At 40.5% G+C, this 19,832-nt stretch overlaps 1 protein-coding gene across 3 annotated transcripts; it reads right to left on the reverse strand.

Annotated features, from left to right (window-relative positions):
- Positions 1-174: 174 nt before the first annotated feature.
- Positions 175-19,571, reverse strand: Nahoda (DOMON-like domain-containing protein nahoda). 3 transcript variants are annotated; one of them, XM_076908127.1, is made up of 17 exons: positions 19,433-19,571; positions 14,199-14,552; positions 12,042-12,112; positions 9,212-9,309; positions 9,006-9,129; positions 8,297-8,528; positions 7,651-8,118; positions 7,523-7,567; positions 6,782-7,315; positions 5,283-5,723; positions 5,034-5,185; positions 4,870-4,947; positions 4,329-4,671; positions 3,875-4,079; positions 3,607-3,797; positions 2,526-2,698; positions 175-1,325 (listed from the first exon to the last, which is right to left on the reverse strand). In XM_076908127.1, the coding sequence occupies exons 2-17, from the start codon at positions 14,371-14,373 to the stop codon at positions 888-890; spliced, it is 3,768 nt and encodes a 1,255-aa protein (XP_076764242.1). In that variant the 5' UTR covers positions 14,374-14,552; positions 19,433-19,571; the 3' UTR covers positions 175-887. The 3 variants fall into 3 exon arrangements, with proteins under 3 accessions (XP_076764242.1, XP_076764241.1, XP_076764243.1); XM_076908126.1 differs by lacking the exon at positions 19,433-19,571 and adding an exon at positions 19,092-19,237; XM_076908128.1 differs by lacking the exons at positions 6,782-7,315; positions 19,433-19,571 and adding an exon at positions 19,092-19,237.
- Between the last annotated feature and the right edge of the window lie 261 nt (positions 19,572-19,832).

The following is a 19,832-nucleotide window of genomic DNA, read 5'->3' on the forward strand; positions in this document are numbered from 1 at the left end:
TATCTCCATTTGTTTTATCAAAGGTAACACGATATCTACAAAGTATTATTTCATTTCGAAAGGAAAAGCGAGTGTTGGAATAGAAAAATGTACAAACGTTTTTATTGCTCAAACGTCTATGCTTGCTTGTAAGTACAATGTGTAAAATGTTACTGTAACAGCGCACAGGTACGGTCTGGACACTGATATCGAGGGTTACAGTGATATTGTGCTGCGTTATTTTTTTCTCTCCACCCGCTATTGTACAGAACCACGCATCGAGCGCGTCTTATCGATAATTTCTTTGGTCGTAAGCGCCACTTCTGCGTACTTCCATTAAACGAAACCGTACGTGTTGCCCCCACGTTCGACGCGCTTGTGAGCGGTCGAGCAAAAACGTTAACAAAAGAGAGAAATAATAGAATAACAATCCATGGGACAAAAGCAGAATATAATCGTGAGATAAGCACCGGAGGGAGGACTCGTTTCAAGGTCTCGTTTTCTCCAGATCCACTAAACGTGTTTTATGTACAGTGTCGCTTCACTGAAGCGAGGTATATTAATCGTCCACTTGGAATTCGCGATCGAAGGAAGAAAGTAGAGAAGTGGGCAGCACTGTCACTGATATGTTTTCTTATTGTTCACTTATACAGAGTCCCAATCAGTGATGCCAGATGTTGTATAGGCAAAGTGTCCCTGTAGAGATCGGCGCGTTTCGATGTAGAGACAGGATCAATATCAGGCGTACAGATGTAGGGGGTAGCAGGAAGACAAGTTTTAAAACAAGTATAACAGTATTATATAATCTTCCTAAGCCTCTTCTATAATGTATAGGGGCCTTCCTGATCGCGCAGTCCCTACGGTAGAGATTTATTCCGGCAATACTGGTGTTAACATGGTTTTCTCGATTATTTTGGCGCCTGACTTCCATAATCCACGTACACACGCACAACCTCACCACTGTATTTACGTTGGCTAGGCATGAAATAGAAGTCAGGTTGGTTCGGCTGGGTTGACACCCCTCCGCTTGTCGGATTGTGCATATTGTTCTTCGATCGTTGGTAAAGATCCCTGCGATCCTGTGTGTAATATCCAGGTTGAATAGGTGCGGTGTGTCTTGTGCCCGGCGCACGTGGTAAACTATACGTTGCTCGCGGCCCCATCACCCTATTGGGTCCCTCTACAGTATCCGTACCCAATCCGTTTCCGGTCACCTCTCTAGGACGTGGTAAACTAGAGACTGGTGGAGGTGGAGCTTTTTCTTCTGTTTCAAACGCATCGAAAGCGAAATTGGTGTTCGCACCCGAGGCGTAATCTTTCCACGCATTACTGGCGATCAGTCGATCCTGCAACAATAAGTGATAATAAATTGTTATCGTTATTATTAAAACGCTAATCGTTTTGTATCAATCTGTTAAATAAAGATCGGATACATTCGTTTTCTATGCATTTGTTCGTGAAGCATCTTCACGAACTCAAGACGAAGAACATTTTTTGAGAAGTTATGTCTTGGTTTACGATAGAATTTTATTGGGTGTTGCACCTTTTATAGCTACCAGTCTTGCGAATAATTTTGTGATAGAAGAAGAGGAAAGAGAAGGCAAGAAATGACTACCAGTATGAAATACCTGGATTAGTGAGCAAACAAACGTACGACGAGTAACAATTAGCGCGCCAATCGTGTATTGAATGTGAAGTTCTACCAGCTGGGATTAGGACGATGCATTTCATACGGAGCGTGCTGTTGATGATGCCGAAGATGGTGGTGATGATGATGATGATGATGGTGATGATGGTGATCGCCGTTTTGTCGATGATACCGCGTCGCGTTCGTGCGATGAATTGGGTTGGGCGCGTCGCAAGAAACCAGAGGCAGCGAGTACACCCTCTTTACACCGTGATGGTCGCGAAGAGCGCGGGTCATGCAACACAAGCGAAGCAGAAGATCGTTTCGAGTTCATAAGAGAGGAGCAATAGTGAAAGATGAGATCTTAGGTGGCGCTAGTATCTAGTATCAACATTTTTCAACTGCAGTTAAAGGGAAAAAGGACAAATACTTTTAGTCAAGTATTCATGCGTTTCTAGTCGCTCGCAACTTCCAATCACTAATCCATGTTCCAATGTGTAAACATTAAAGAGGAAGTTGCTCGAATAAAGGTATCTTTTTCCTTCGATTATTTATAACAGATGCGCAACACTGCTCTTTCTGAATTCGTAAACAAAATTTCATCGGTAAAGAACATATGACTTCGGTACAAGTCACATAAAGAGCTTCAAAGCTTGCGAAGACTCCATTGAATGGGTAATGAGCAAGTTTACTCTTTACAGACATAACTACACGCAGGATAAGAACTAGCACGGTACGGCTTTAGACTATACCATAATGCTAAGACGTTTTCAAACAGAGTTAGATGCACAGACAATACAAAGAGAGAAGCAATTAGGATGTGAATAGAAAATAGCAAAACAAAGAAGTTATGTAAAAAAACAAAGAGAAGAAAAACTAGTTGAAATATATAAAATGTGATAAATGTAGACGGTAATACCTTTGTTGCTCGCCTTCTTGATGATCTGTAGAGGGTACAACTTGCTTGTAGTAAAGCAAGAGCAAGCAATGCAGCTACGCACCCGACAACGATATATAACTTTGTTGCATCGAGGAACAGGTCCGACGTAAATGACGGTTCATCATCCGTTTCTCCTCCACCCAAATCATTTACTGGCGACCAAAACAAAAAATATATCCAATTTGGATGAATGCCTTACACGTATGACGTAATATTATGAATATACATACGATATAGAATTGAAAATATATATAGTTGCACCCATTAATATTCGGCAACAAATATAATTTAGGCTTTTATTTTGAGTAAATGTACAACGCAAACTGCAAAAATGTATTACAGGGTAATACAGTATAGAATATAAAGAGAAACGAGAACGAAAAGGAAGCCGACAATTCACTAAGCATCGTTGTTCGCTAAGTATCGTTGTTTAAATATTGGAAGAAAAATTTGATATCGCACGATTAGTAATAACATTAAATTATTGAACTAAAAATACAATTTCTTAGTAAAGTATGATCATTTCTGCCAAATGAAATAGGTGAAACCAACAAACGATAAAGGTACGAGGTAAATATGCAATGTACCCGAGTAAATGTTCTGACATCATACTTTTCCTTTCCTCAGCTTCTTTTTTCTAATATTGTAACAATGATCCGTAATACAAACCAACGGTTCCTTTATTTTTCGTATTCATAAATTAATTATTCTTCGTATTTTTACTCAAAATATAAAGCTTAGAAATAAAATTTATACTGGTGCACGAATATTAGGATCAGTAACTGTATACATGAACAGGCTGTTAGCTCGTCACTAATAATAACCTCGCTTTGTTAAGTTTGTTGTAACGATACTATTCCTCTCGATTCTTGTGGGGAATCATATGGTATGCAATTAAACATAACATTATAAAAAAATAAAAAGTTGTGAATTATTTGTTAAAATTGGGATTGATATCCTTAAAAATGAAACATTTAAGTATATACTGTGTATAAATTAAATAGTTAAGTTGATTCAAATCAATTTGTTAGCTGGTACTGGATAAAAACTATTTATATACCTCGAGGAGCTCTAATAACCAAGTACTGCGGGTCCACGCTTAATGCACCAACTTTTCCGCTAACCAGAACTTCCTTTAACGCTTTTTCCACGGCTGCGCTGGTGTCTAGCGGTTTCAACGATCTACCTTTGATTTCATTTTTATCTAAGATCAAATCCATACGTACAATAACACCATTCTGTTCGTCATCCCTAAATGCAATAATTTAAATGTTGATTAATACATTTGAGAGTAATCAAGTAAGCATTACCTATAATTAGATATGTACTTTTGTAATTCATTGAGGCGGATCTGATAATAGCCTGGCAGTTTATCAAAAACTGGACCAAAGCTATCGGATATACTGTTTGAAACAGTCTCAAAGTCAGGACTACCGGGAGCAGGCGCTGTAAAACCATCACCCAGATTTATAAGTTTCACCTCAACGTCATAATGTAATCTTGGGGGAGCTGCTGTTGTAATATCTTCAAGTTCTGAAATGCAAACAAAATAAACAAGATGAACAAAAATTTGTTTGTAACAAATCCGTGAAATACTGCAACGCAAATGTATCGCATCTTGCATTTTTATTCCGGAATATAAAATATAAACATAGAAATTTAGAATATAATATTTCAATTTCAGTTATTTAGAATCACTTTGCATATGATAAAAAAAAAGCTGTGTGCCAAGCAAGATAATATACTATTTCTGATTATAATGTATCGCAACAAAGAAACAACCTTCAAGTCCGCAAGACTTTATGCATATCCTCTCAGCGGAGACTGCTGGAACAGTATCGTGTTTACGTATTTTCTTGTTGACAGCATTGAAAATGCCTCCCTTGACTGGATACATCATATACAAGCAATGGTCGTCCGTGAAAGAGAGATCTCTATTGTCCTTTGTTACTCGTTTTCTCGAGAACTTAAGCGTCGTTACACCGTCTACTTTACTACCACCAGTATTGTAGATATCTTGAGATGGATCGAGCAATGGGGCATTGTATCCGCTAATCCAAGTGTCCATGAGAAAAGCTCGACCCGACTTATCGTCGACCCAACCCAATATTGCGTCTGTTTGTGTCTGATAACAAAAAGAAGAGAATCGATCTTACACTGTTTTTCATCAAACATTTTGTCGTCAACTGAAAGAAGTATCATAATACGATATGTTCGATAACCTTCAGTGATTCAGTAACATTACGTAAATTATAGTGAGCATATAATATGCTTTCACTGAATTAATTAAAGTTTATAAAATAAACTTTATATTACGGCGTACCATTTTGCCATCATTGGAAAATCCAACTCCAGTCCAAGTATTGATGTTGGTAGTGGAAATAACAAAGGATAACTGATCCTGTAAGAATATACGCAAGAATTTACAGTTTACAGAAAAAGTGGAATAACAAATAAGAAAAACGTTTAGCATTTATGAGAAATTACCTTTCGTTCCTTGTAGTTCCACTGAATAGAATATTCGCAGGTACCATTTTCAAGCGAACAGTGCCTTGGATAATGCCATTCACCTTTACAATTTGCAGCTGGCATCGTCACATCGCCTTCGCTTCCTACCACCTCTTGCCTATTCTTTTCATCTGAAAATAAAAATTAAATTTAAATCAATAATGAACTCAAAACTACTTATGCAGAGTCATCACTGATGATAAAAGACAAATATTTGTATTGACTTACCAAAGAAATTAAGAATAACAGTTCCCCTTTGTTCCTTATGCCCATGATACTTGAGTTCGTCAGCCTTGTAGAAATCTTTGACACTGACCTTAGCCTTTTCAATACCACTCGGTGGATGGTGAATATAATTTCCTGGTTCTTGTCCTTTAGCCCATATCACCTGCATATTAGCATCAATAATTTCGTGATCAGTTGGTTCGTTCGCTGCTAACTTTCTTCTGAAAACTATCGTTGTGACGCCATCGCGTTCGTAGCCGAAGGCGGCGGTTAAGGTGTCTCTTCCACCCCAATATTCGTCTTTTCTTGGTGTAGACCTGTCTCTGGTGTAATAATCGCCAATCCTGTGGTTATTGCCTCGCGCTGACCCGATTATGATGTCGGTACAATCCATGGGGTTGAAGTCGTGTTTTGGTGTATATTTGTGCGCTCCAGGTAAGACAGCTTCGATGATGAAACACGAGATTAGATTAAAATGGTCTATAGGTTTTGTCGCTGGTGTTCTTTAAAATCTATGACAAGGTCGATATCCGAAATTAAATCACTATGATTATGATAGAAAAAGTCCATTACGTAACGTTTAAATCTATGATAATAACATATTGATAGATAGAATATGTGTAAAAATTAGGCGGAGTTCCATTTTACAATGTTCTTTAAAGTGCAAGTGCAGTTGCACCCTTATTATTTACACGCTAATTGTTGGGACATTATGTGGAAGCAATAAGAGTAGCTAGTACTAAGATAAATAGAAATCAAGAATACAAATATTAACATTATATATGTATATATATATATATATATATATATGAAATATGTTAGTATTAATAATGTTACTAATTTCGTGAAGGCGTTATATCAACTTTAATTTAAATTATTTTTCCATATGCTACAACAACTACTGTCACACTAAATATTTTTTATCTATATTTTTAGGTTTAATTAGCATGTTTAACTTTAATCTATTAGTTGCCGGAGACTTCACACTCTTGTAGAAGTAGGCAAAACGTTATGAATCACTTAATTATCAAGCGCTAGTACAAAAAATAAAATATTTTGCCACTGCATTTATCGTACATTTGTATCTTATGAAACGCTCAGATACAATACATTGGTGGCAGTCGCGTTATGATTTTTCAAAAGTACAAGAAGAATCTAATTTTGAGTAGCCTGTCCGGTGCTACTTATTACAATGTCCAAGAGGCAAGTTTGAACATTAGCTGATTGCGAAGTTAAGCGTTCTTCTATAAGACTCGGCGCGAACAAGCAGCTTTTTATCGTACGCTTTTATCCACTTCATTCTTTTTAGAAAACGAACGTTTATTTTCAATTTCGAAGCTTGTTCTTCAGAAAAAGTGAATCACGCGCTTCCGTGGGTCAAAAAGCATAGCTTGTCAGTCGATGCAGAGCCTGAGGTGTAAATCAACGGCAACGTCAACGTAAAGCCCGTGCCGTATATACGAGGAAAAAGAAGCATTCGAATCACCTCTTCAGCTTTTTACCTTTCGTTGCACTCGACTTGGGACCCGAAATAGTCTCTGGCTCCGTGGTCGTTTTTGATTTCGGTTCCGGTTCTGATTTCGGCTCCGGTTCAGACTTTGGCTCCGGTTCGGAACTAGGTTCCGGCTCGGACTTTGGTTCTGGTTCTGCTTTCGGTACTGGACTAGGTTCTAACTTGGATTTGGGTTCTGGCTCTGAATTTGGTTCTGGTTCGGATTTTGGTTCAGGTTCAGGTTCAGGTTCAGAGGTGGGTTCTGGTTCAGACTTAGGTTCAGGCGTCGAAATTGGGTCTGCTTTGAATCTAGATTCTGTTTGCGAAATTGATTCTGGTAGAGATTTTGGTTCCGGCTCGGACTGCGGTTCGAGTGGTACTTCTGTTTTAGGTTTTGGTTCGGGGTGAGGCTTTGGTATCAGTTCTAAAGGTTTAGGTTCCGGTTTAGACTTGGGTTCGGGCTCGGAATTGGGTACCGGTTCCGGTATGGATTCGGGCGTGGTGTTCGTGTTGTCGGCAATGCTCGGCTCAGCCACGGGTTCCCCTGTGCAACAAAGCATCGATCGTCGTGCCAACTACCTACTGTTTATTTTTTACAGACCACCACCTTATGTGCGTAGTGATTGAAATAAAACGGAGGGACACCAAGTGTTCTACTACTTATTGGGAAGCATACTACACGTTGCTGCTATGTAAATACAGGAAGCGTGTGGTCTTTTGTACTCTGGTTGCGAGAAATCTCGTTACATACCATTTTCAGACGTTCCTGTAGACTCTGGTGATCTTCTTTTACGGCCTACGTATTGAAATATAAAATACCAATTAACAATGACTATATATAATATTAAGAAATTTCAATTTGCAAGTGCATATTGTTACCTTGTTTCGCGCTGACACGATAAGTTACGCTAGTTTGCACGGTTACATCGAGATCAGAGCGAGGAGTCGAAGCAACATCGTGTGTTTTAGCAGATCTTCTCTTAGTACCAGACTTTTCAGTTTCAGACTCGGGTTCGGGTTCGGGTTCGGGTTCGGGTTCAGATTTAGGCTCCGCTTGTGGTATAGGTTTGGATTCAAACTCTGGTTGTGGCTCTGGCTCTGCTTTTGGTTCCGGTTGCGGAAGCGGTTCGCCCGTTGGACGTTCTTGTATATTGGGGAATGAACGACAGATCGGAGTCAGATCACTTGGACGCCAGCCAATGCCAACCCAGCTTGTGCTGTTTACTACCATAACGCCTTCCAATTCTTTACTATCCTTCAGTATTCGCCAATAGAATGTGAAATTGTCCGAGAACTTCTTCATGGTGTAAACGCCCAGTTCCAGATCGACAGTTTTAATCGGAGATCCTAAAGATTAATAATATAAATAACATTGAAACATTGTTTTTCCTACCACAAATTGTATTAATATTTGCTCTCTGTTTAAGCTGTACATTTGAAGGAACGATATTGTACAATATAACCCTTTTATTTTGCACATGAATGGTTTGGAAAACTGATGAAATTATGTTTTGATAACACTAACGCTTCGCACAACCCGGCCCGAACCAGCCGATATTGCAATAGCAGTGCTTGGTGGGCACGGTCGTGCCACCATTGTCAATGCACGTGCCCTGAATACCACAATCAGAGTCGTCCAGACATTCCTGCTTAAATTCACACCTTGTACCATGATATAGTCGATCGCACCTACACCGACCTAACAGATATCGGCCGTGACCGCTGCAATCCTCCCTGTATGCCTTTCTGTCGATGATCTAACGGACATAGATTATAAGGTATTAGGAAATATCATACTGAATACTACACTTACGAGCAACTAAATCGATTCAACCTCCAGGTACGCATATAAAGTAAATTTTTTCAAAAATGGTGCAGTCAATGGACGAAAAACTTAGGGAGGAGGGGAGGGGGAGGGGGGCGGCAACGCCAAGTATTGAAATGTAATAAATTAAATAAATTTTTAATGTTAAATTTTTATTTTTCGTTTTAATTTAATAAAAACATGGTTTCCAACAAAAAAAGGATATTTTAGGTTTTTTGTTTAGTAGAATTCAGGTCACATAATTTAAAAAATAGTCGATCAATTTTTATGATGTTGGTATACCTAATAATTAAAAACCATTATATTTTTCCTTCATTGACTGCGACAATTTTTGAAAAAATTTACTTCATATAAGTGTACCATATATATGTATATATATGGAATACCACTGGCGTTATTGAATACTCACGTCAATATCGGCACAAGACCAAAATCTATAACTTGCGCCCCATTCTTCAGCTTCCCGAAGAAGTCGAATCGTGCAATCTGTGCACGTGAAATTTTGTGGTAACTGCACGGCATAATTCTGTGCCCTGAAAACCAACGATCACGTTAGCATTAAAAAAGAAAAAGTCGTAAAATATAAAATAGAATGTTACGCAATTCTTTACTTACGTGGCATCGTCTTCTACAAATTCGCTATTCTTAGTGACAGGAGTTAGATCAACCAATGGTCTGTCAAGAGCATCTAAAATTTGCAAACGAAATCCTCCCTAAAAATATACAAGATCGATAAAGTAAAGAAATCATAAATAATCTTTAAAAGTTTCAACTCGAGCAGTGGTAACGCTTCGAAATTGGTGAACGGAACGGAATAACAAATTCTATTTAATCTACGTTTGGGAATACGACTAAATGACAAGTGTAAACGTCTCAGTTTGTACGAGTAAGCTTCCCTTCGTACAGTTTCTCCCGCAGTGTTCGCATCGGAAGCGAGAAACGGTCAAGAGGACGTTGAGACATCGATCGCGCGTGGATAGCGGTATCGAGCGTGCTTATCGCGAATCCATGACATAGAAACAGGCCTTTCATTTCATCGGTTATGCTAAGAAAAAAAAAAAAAAGAATATCGTAGACCGTAGCTTTGGTTAACGCTTTCTCTAGACTGACTCGCAATTCTAACGTTACGAAACTGCTAGCTTTATGAAACGTTCAGCGAATTGGAAATAGCAAGAAAGTGATGTCGCCGCCGGAGATCAATGTCTCGCAACGGGTAACGACATAATGACACGAACGTTAATTCAATGACACCTCTCTGCAAAGATCCGAGGTGAAAAACCGTTATTAGTCAATCCTTCTACAAGAATAACATTGCGTTTTCTTTTACATGTCGCGTTTCTTAATTGTTAACCGAATTTCTTGGATCGTCATAACCTGTCAAGTCTCGAGTTTTGTGTTCACTTTTTAAGCTCTTTTTAACTAATATTTAAGGAAATTTAAACAATGTAGGTGGCAGTGTTGACGCGACAGTTCGTTTGAAAATCCACGCGAGAAAGTCAGTAAATATTTTCCAACAGTGCACGGTTACGCTACTACTCGAAAGGGGAAGGAGAAAGGGAAGAGGCGGTCTTGCGAAATGGTACTGCCTCGCACGGTACACACACACACCTGCAGCGGTCTAGTGTTATCGTTGAATTTTTCTCGTACCAGGGATATTTTCGCGCGTAAAATTCGCGAGCCGTCTAACATTACGGCCGCCGTCGTCTGGAGTGGGGAAAAAACGATAGCTACGATCCTATACAAAAATTGCGTCGATCGATGCAGAGTCGAATACAAGTCCATAACAAAGGAAATGGTATCGCGTGAAATGAATTTTAAATACGCGTACATATATTCGATATAAGTTTAAAGCTATACTCGTATCATGAATTCCATATGAAAGTTAATTTAAATTAATCCAACATTTGCATTACGTTCGATCCGACAGATTCATTGAAACGTGAAACTCGGATGTTTACATTCCAGTGGAGTGGGAAATATTACTCTACAAATAGAAAGCAAAGGTGTAACAACGAGAATTTCAGCTAGTTAATTCGAAATTAAAGAATTAACTGCGTCCTCAGCAACGGATTCGAAAACTTTGGCTTCGAAGCGATTGGAGACAACGGAATTACGGTACCCGGCATACCGATGTGTTTCACCAAGCATAAGCTGCCCTCCTCTGTACGCGTTCACATGCAAAGCGACTTGTATCCCTTGCCACCTTCCTTTCCGACCTACCTATCTATACGTAAGGTACGCGAAGCACCACGAACGCATGCCGAGCTTCGCTCCTGAATTATTCAACGAACGTCACCTTGAGCGACGACGTGTGTAAGCGTAGGCTGGCTTCAGCCTCTGCCTTTTCTTTCCCTTTCGTATAGACCACGTGCGGACAAATTCGTGATGTCTTTCACGATGACTTCGGGTAGTCTATACTGACGCGTCGCGGAGAATATGAATACATCCGAGACCGTGCTATGTTCGCCTATTGTGCACACCGTACGGTCGTGTCTTAACCTTCGTTTATTACTTGGAATCTTTCTTAGTTGAAATTGAGAAAAATCGATTGCACACGGATTCAACTTCAATTTGGTTTCATCTTTTAGATAGACGTCGGGGAAGAAGGAGAAAGTTTGACACGCGTGAAAAGTAGCGGTGGATGGAGATGTCGACGTTTGACGATGTCAAGCGTGTCATCGTTCGGAAAACTACACACTGGTTCAACCTATCCTCGTAATGCATACTAATCTAATTTACCTTTCGTAATTGCCGTATCCTAAGGTTGCAACGGAGAGGAAAGAAGATAGAGACTGTTTTTCTAAGTAACCGCAAGTTTCGAATGCTAATTGAAATAATGCCATTAATGAGTCACTAACGATGAAGAACTATATAGTTTGTTAAGTAATAGATAATGAAATTGTTACGTGCGCGCAAATTTTTCAGCCATCACACTTGTGAGACGAAGAGTGTGGTAAAACACATAAGAAAATGCATGCAGAAAGTACGGTATCGGAGAAAGTCCAAGTAACGTTCGAGTATAATAAAATCTCGGTATGATTTTATTCAACTCTTAATGCACGTATGTACGCGTTCGTATGTTTCTTTTTCTGTAAGCAGCTGCACGTATTTCCTAGCCTTTTTCCACATAGCTGCGCGTGCGTAGTGAAAATTTCAAGATGTTTACGTGCGCTCAGCTAAAAAGCACGTGCGCACAGATATTACCGACCGGTCTCGCTGCGGTGATTTCGCAGCTTTCTTTTTTTTTCCCTTTTTTCTTCTTCTACCACCGACTAACGAAACCCAACGGAATTCAATTATCATGGAAGTAAAAGTCGTTTTTGAACACGAAAAAGTGAACGAGCGAATTAACTGGACGCGAAACAATGATTGCGTTACAATCTATTAATTCTCTCGTATATGCAATTAACTGGGTTGGGAATCGCGAAGATGAACGTTTACTTACTCGATGAGGATACGCCAGATGCCACGTGACGTTGAAATTACTCCCAGACAGTAAAGTAGTTTTAACATCGCCTGGAACATAAGACGCGTGTATTATGCAATATTGCGCGCATTCTATACAAATTTCACGATAACTTGGCGTGTGTTAAATTGCGCCGAGAAACGGAAACCTGTAATTTCTCAGGCTCGTCGATTAAAGCGAGGAAGTACAGGAACAATGAAAAAAATGTTCATTACAATAACCGAGACGCGGTTATTCATAACGAGGAAACACAGGAAACCATACATAAATGCAAGTTCAGCGATGTCTTAGTTGGGGGGATATCCCCATCTATACCTGTCTGAGGAATGAGAATCGGATCTATCGGGAAAAAGGTGTGGAATTATATTCCCATACAAGGAAGAATTTTATATGTTGCATTATAATGTCGAATGCGCAGAACCTTCGTTTTATTCTCTCGTTTTCTACACGCAAGTAAACGCTGATACCTATTACGCATTTAATTATCTTTCTCGTTCGTTGAGTTCTTTTCACGGTTCTAATCATTTTCATCGAATGGCAATCGATCACAGAAATATCCCAGTGCTACCGCAAATCGTGTCAATCGTGTATCGCGAATATATAAATCAGCAATTTCGCATCTTCGATTCATCCGAGGGCCAAGATCAAGATCTACGACAGAGTAGATCGTATGCAGCTTGGAATTCCGGAAATAATTCAGAGTAGCGCGCAGTGTACAATTAATTTCCGGAAGTAAACGGCTTGTGACTCACGTTCCGTGACCATTCCAGCCTTTTATGAAGTATTACCCTCCTTTTCTATTCGCCCTGCTCTAAAAAGGAAGCTCGTCATTACTCTTTCTCGAAATAAATGACCAAGTTATCGATTAAATTATAGGAGGATAACAAGAGCATATTGACTATGGTATTTGGACTCGTAAAATAAGCGACGCATGGTAAAATTCAAAGATGCCGCGTGAATGGTTCATGGACCAGTTTCTGACAAAACGTTTCTAATCAAAATCAGACCATAATGGTTATGATCGATATACTTTCCACTTTTTACAATAAACTAAAGCGATTAATAATTAATTTGAATGCCAAATAGGGGAGTATATGGTATAAAGTCGAATTATGAAAATTGTTTTCATTTCAGGCTAAGCATGTAATATATAATACTTCTAACTAAAATACGAAAAACTATTAGAAATTCTTTTCTCATGACGAACATGTACTTGCGCATTTCCAAAGTTCATATAATCCCCATTTCTGCTACGCGAGACTCCGTGAGAAAAAAAAGTACTCATACGTGTGGCTGCAAAGCGGAGGCAAAACATGGAAGGTAATGGCCAGGCATCGGGGTTCGAGTTCCCTTCGTGCAAGTCGGTGAAAGTCGCTTCGAATCGGATTAGCGAGTTATCCCCACCGGGACATATCTTGGTGTTAAAGTCGTTTTCCCATAGAATCCACTCGCCCCTTCCTTCCATTCCCGGGACAATATTATGAGACCCAATAATGTCATCTCTGCGACCGCGAAAATTCCACGCACGATAATTTCCGGATCGTACATCGTACACCACATAACAGGCTACAGTGTCTGAACAATCCGCTCCGTCGGTAATACCGTCAAACGAGATTCGTAGTTGTATTTCTATACGTCTCTACGTTTCTATGATACGCCGTTTCAAGTTTCACAAATTCGTCTCCTCTATGCGCAGAGAAAATACGTCCGTTACAGGGAAGTAGGATTAGTTTGAGAAAGGATACCAAGGATCGCGATTATCTAATATGAGATTTTTAACTAATTTTTGTCATGAACTAGAGATTATTAACATAATAACTGTTTTATCAGATGTGACGACTATCTAAATCCCATAGTAAGCGAACTAAGTATAATTTTTACTTCGAAATGGTTATTATTAATGGGTATCTTTATATACTTTTTCATAGTTAACAAAAATATTAACTTCCGGCGTACAGTTATCATAATATATTTGTTTATCCTCGCAATAGCTTATCCTTAAGGAGGTCATGGCTTTCTGCAACGATGTGAACTTCTATGTTCTACGTCAATTTGTACGTTTGTACTATACTCGTCAGGCAATAATTACCTGTTCGTTCATTTCTAGGTGTTTTCCAACTATAAAAATCTACTCACCACGAGGCATTCCACATGGACCAGGCGTCCTGGCGTTGTCCAGAAAGTCCAAGTCATACTTCCTCGCGCGCGGAAAAGTCAAGGCAACGTGTCCTTGTACTTCTCTGAATGATACCACTGTTAATACCAACAGGACCAGTCTCAACATAATCGCGGAACACGTTTTCGATGACATTTTCAGGCTGGAACGTGACGTTACGCACCGCAGCTTTTACGGTTTTGTTGAATTCCACGGGGCTTCTCCCTCTGTGAATGTTCCTCTCGCGCTCCTAAGACCCTCCAGCTGATTTTTCCTAACGCTCGGCATGGGCACCTCTCGTTGATCACTCCTTCCGCCTCGATGAGGCAGACTATCTGTAAGAGGAGGCATTTCTTGGCTCGTTTATCAGGTCTGAGACGTTTCACTTTTACTAACGAGAAAGGACATTTCACAGGCGGATTTTTTTATCGGCTGTTTCGCTCTATAACGCGTAGACACCGTTGAAAGTTAATGCCTGTTATGGGAACACAGTTCTGTGCAGCTACGTGCGAAGTCAAGGCCAGTTTTTGAGGTTCGTGTAAACTTGTTCTTTCACAACCTGATCAGTTAATATCAAGTGAATTACTATGCAACGCGTACATTGCTACTCGATACGTGGTTCAATTTAATTTGTAAATCTCAACACAACAACAATCTATTACTTTACATCTACAAATTAAGATATCATATACCGGGAACATGAATCTCGTTACAGAATATTTGTTTTTGTACATTGAATTGCATCGTGCGAACGGAACGTATCGATCTTCCGATTCCTATTTTTCTTCTCTGAAATCATCATAATCGTAACTGTGAAAATCGCAAATAACCCCATTAATTATTAAGAAATGAATAACTGATCCGTGGAAGGACAAATCGAAAGTGTGCATGCGACAAGTGTGTGCTGTTTTTCTTCACTTCTCCCAGTTGAGAAAAGGGAGAAGCATGTGGAATAAAGAAAGAAGGTCGTAGACGATGAGTATAGAAGCGCAGGCGTGAAAAAATGGCCGCTGAAGCTCGAGTAAGCCGAGCAAACAAAAAAGGAGACGGGAATCGCGAGGAACGAGGGAGGAAGCGCGAAGTTGGACAGTCAGCCATGAGAAAAAGACAATGTCGAAGGACGTGTGTACATCGTGAGATAACTGGAGAGGAATAATTATAGCGGGCCGTCGAGCGTGGTGCACGAAACTAGACGACGCCGCGGTATTAATCCATTCGCTGCCAACAACGAGTATATATTATACTTATGGATACCAGGCTCTTACCGATCGCCAGCAAGAGTTTACTCGCCATATTTTAAGTGCCTTTTAATGTTAACTTTTTTCCCATTGGAAAGCAAGAAACTATGGAAATAACAGAGCTTATATAAACGCAAAAACTTCAAACGGAAATGGCAATATTAATGCGATCAAAGAATGTTGCGCTGCCAGCGAATGAGATAGCTATTCTCGTTTATGGCTCGGGAGATCGATTACGAATCGATTGATGAAATTCGAGAAAAATTGTTTCCTCCGCCGACTAATTACACAGAAAAGTAATAAAAAAAAAAAAAAAAAAAAAAAAAAACGATGAGAAGTTTTTGTACGCGGAACGTTTTTCACCAGTTGCGACAATAAATAATAATCGCGGTTACAATATCATCTCCAATAACTATATCCTTTTTTGCATTAGAGAATATACACGAATTATTCTAGAGAAATAAACAGGTTATCGTTGTTGGAACAGTGTCAATTATTCGAAGATCTCGAGTATATAAATTGATTACGAAAAGAAAGACCGCCGAAACGTGATTATCGTGGTGTTTACGAAGAACGATAGAGGGACGAGCTATTGGGCGCGTGTAAGCTGATGAATATTAATATATTGCTGGACGGTTGCGACAACCGTTGCTACGCACGTTGCGACACCCAGGAGCGGATCTCCTTCTGAGGAACGTAGTCTAAACGCGGACTCGAAGTGGCCTAAGCTCGTCCTCATCGATGAAGTACGCAGCCTTTACTCTAGAAGGCGCAATTCACTCGCAGCGGTGAGTGGTAGTGGGAGGATACAATACTGGGGAAGAAGGGGCGGGAAGAGAGTATACGAAGTATTCTTTTTTTTTTTCTACTGTCGTGGAAACCTGACATTCTATGGAATCCCGATCCAGCAAGCAATCTCCGATACGACACGCTCCTTCCACTTGTGCTTTTTAACGACCAGCCGTCGAATTTTCATCGTTACGAAACTGAGAATCTCACATGGTACACGCGTATGCGTTCGGTGAAATCCAACCTCTGTTTTCTATCTCGGATCTGAGACTCGCAGGAATAGAGGTTATCTCATTGGACAGGTTGTTCGCCGCACTTCTCGATCAGCTATTCAGAAATGTGACTGATCTTTGCGACTTTCGAAATATCTTACAAAGTGTATCACGGATGCTTTAGAAATTTAGTCGAAATTTGATCTTGGAAAATCCAGAAAACGGGACTAATTAAAGATATTGGGTCTCGGGATGACAAAAGTGAAATATTCGCTTGGAACGCGTGGAGTATCGGTTTCTTTTTTACGCAACGAATTGTGCTATCGGGAACGTAATTTGTACAAGAGTAAGGGGGAGTTGATTGACATTCCAAACGATAGCCCAACGTTTCGATCAGTGTCAATGAACGGTAGAACCGCTCGTGGAGTTCTGGCTCATGTAGCGAGAACCACGGACTAGAAGAATGCGAGGCAGGAGCCGAACCATCAAGCTAGAAGAGGAGAGGCGAGAAGGTGGCTAGCTATATACGCAGAGAAAATGATCCACCTTCGACGGCTCGTGAAAAACGTGTTGACATTCCAGCGAACATCGATATTGTCGTCCTTAAACAACGTAGCCACAACTGGCTCGTTTACTTACTCGCGCTCTAAATGCCCGCTGTGATTGATCTCGTGCGTGATCTTGAGAAAATCGTTGTTTCTCTCTCTTTCGTAAAATCGACAAATAACCACGAGATATATATATCTTGATTGATAAACGGCAATTGAAATACTTAACAAAAATAATTGGAGTGTATTCTTTTTTACATGTACAGTGAATTAATTTAGACGAATGATAGTGAATATTTATTTTTTGTTTAAGTGTTTGGTATTTTCAGGATGTATACAGGAGATCTGAAACGTCAGATGTGGTTACTTTTTTCATTAAGAAGAATCGTAAGCAGAACTTTTTCTAGCGAGATAACTACGCAGTTAAACAAGCTGCACGGCTAAACTTTCTCGGATTCCTCCATTTACATTCTACGTTCCTACACGATTTCGCGACCGCACATTGTTTCACTGTGATCTTCCCAACACTACAAAAAACCTACGCGATGACACGTACGCTATAAATAATACGAGAGTACTGAAACCAATTTACACCTCTACGCGAGTAAGTATAAATTTAGTTTTTCAATTTAAATTAATAACCAACAACATTCCAACACCAACGCTGTTTCCAATCGTGCCCGTAACGAATGTTATTAAGAATTTATTAATTTCTACTTATTACAGAAAAAATGCAATAACGAAATTAAAATAAATCAAAATACGTCCGAAAGTATGCCAAAATAAGGAGATAGAAATACAAAGTAATAAAAATATCTCGAAAGAACGAAAGTATAATCAGATAAAACGTAATGGAATAATTTGAAAATATAACAAAGACTTAAAGGTAATCAGACTTTATCATCCAGCAGACTCGTTGCGCGCTGCGGTGTTAATACAAACATATGAAATACCAAAACGAACGAAGCGGGACCGTGGAACAATGGCAAGAGTGCAACGGAGGAAGAAATGTTTCTCCGATTGCTCGGGTGAAAAAAGATAGCGTTTCTAAGGATGTCGCGGTGGCTGATTGTTCTCATTGATGCAAGATTTCTCGCGGGAGAGCGAGAAAAGAAATTCGCGGCACAACCATGAGATTATAAACGAAACTACGGCGTTCTGGCGAGTACGTGCCAGAAGTACTACACGCACCGGCTGCCACTCTCCTCGACGTGTCATAGAAAACGAGCTACGCTTCTATCGGGGCGCTCGTTCCATTCAGGTTTGCGTTTCGTTCTCACTGCCTTGTTGCGTTTTCACCGGGGAGGATATTACGCGATCCGGTAGCATTATGCCCTGCGATGGAAACGATGCGACGACGCGGAATACCGAACACCGAGAAAGAAATGCAGGTGGCGCGAAAGAATGTCAGGAAAAGATGTAGTTCGAGAAAGGAGCGGACAAACATAAACACATAAACAGAACGTAGGAGGACGAACAGATGTGTTCGTCGTGTGGAATAATGCAAATACGAGGGACGCAATTTCTTCAGGCATAATTAAGAAAAACGAGGAGGCGAGGAACGCCGATGACGCTGGTCCGACCATTAAACTTCCTCTCACCAGCATTCTACGTATAATGAGCTGTTACGCCATACACGCGATATTACCGCAGAATACACGGGGAGGAATAATAAATACGGTACGGTGGATGATACAGGAAGCACGCGTTCGTTAAAAAAGGAAGGGAACGAGGTGTCCTTCGTGGATCGATCGAGCAGTCACCGATGGCTCTTTAAATCAACCGTTAGCGATCGATTAAATTGGCTGGAGGGTATCCCTTCGTTCAACATTGTTTTATTTTAGTCGATAACAAATACGTCATTGTATTCACTTTTTCAGTTTTTCAACGATCGCAACTATTAGCCTTGACTAACTTTCGATTCGCCTTCCCACGCCAATTTCTGATTTTCCTTGCGCTTAAGGACGACGGTGTGAAACTACGGTGCAAAGATTCCTAGTACCAAGTGAGAAGACACAAAAGGTCCATACACTCGTTTAACCAACACCGGAGAATAAAAATTCTGCGAAAGAGAGATGATTATCTACCTGTTGAATATCCGTTGGCCCGATCCAGCTGATCCTCCTGTCACGCACACACAAAATCACAGCACCAAAAAGTACGCGGATCTCAGTCGACGCATCCCAGAGACGACGTCATCGTCGATTCAACGAAAAGAGAACAATTTCTCGAACGATTCAAGTCTGACTGGTTCCGATCGGCAAATCGCCGTGGAACGCCCGATTCACCCGATCGGTAAACTACGATGATCCACTGGATTGACGCGATCCGAACGTCGTTACTTCATTATATCAAGCGATCAACTACGGCGAGGATATACGATAAGATTGTTCGATTTCGACAGGTAGCAGTCGTGCACAAGGATTACCACAGCAACCGCGAAGGATGCGACGGGGCCACGTCTCGGATTGACTTGAGGAGCCTCGGTTCTGCTCGACTCGACTCGACTCGGCTCGACTCACCTCGACTGCCTGGCATTGCAAAGCAGCCGCGAGCGAAAACTCACTTTACGCTCCCGCACGGCCCCTTACGTTTACCCCCCGCCATATTACCGGCTGGCTGTTCGCCTGCTTTCTTAAGGCTGCCTTGCTCGCCTGCCTCAATACCTGCCTCTGCCTCTGCTCTCTGTACCCTCTCTCCTCGTGTCCCGGTGCCTAACGTCTCTTCTTGCGATCTCTGGCTCCCTCTGGGATAGCCAGACCGCACGACATCCAGGTCACCGATTTGTCTCGAATTTTGTCAACGTAGTAGTAATGAGTTTATTGTAA

The sequence above is a fragment of the Xylocopa sonorina genome, chromosome 18 (genome assembly GCF_050948175.1).
Source record: "Xylocopa sonorina isolate GNS202 chromosome 18, iyXylSono1_principal, whole genome shotgun sequence".
In the NCBI taxonomy this organism is placed as follows: domain Eukaryota; kingdom Metazoa; phylum Arthropoda; class Insecta; order Hymenoptera; family Apidae; genus Xylocopa; species Xylocopa sonorina.

What these genes read in the sequence shown, in the direction of transcription:
- Nahoda (XM_076908127.1), bottom strand. Translation starts at nt 14,373, where the DNA reads ATGTCATCGAAAACGTGTTCCGCGATTATGTTGAGACTGGTCCTGTTG. An exon ending in TCCATGTGGAATGCCTCGTG is followed by an intron (nt 12,113 to 14,198) that starts GTGAGTAGATTT and finishes CTTATGTTCCAG; the next exon opens with GCGATGTTAAAACTACTTTA. An exon ending in GGAACTACAAGGAACGAAAG is followed by an intron (nt 4,948 to 5,033) that starts GTAATTTCTCAT and finishes ATATTCTTACAG; the next exon opens with GATCAGTTATCCTTTGTTAT.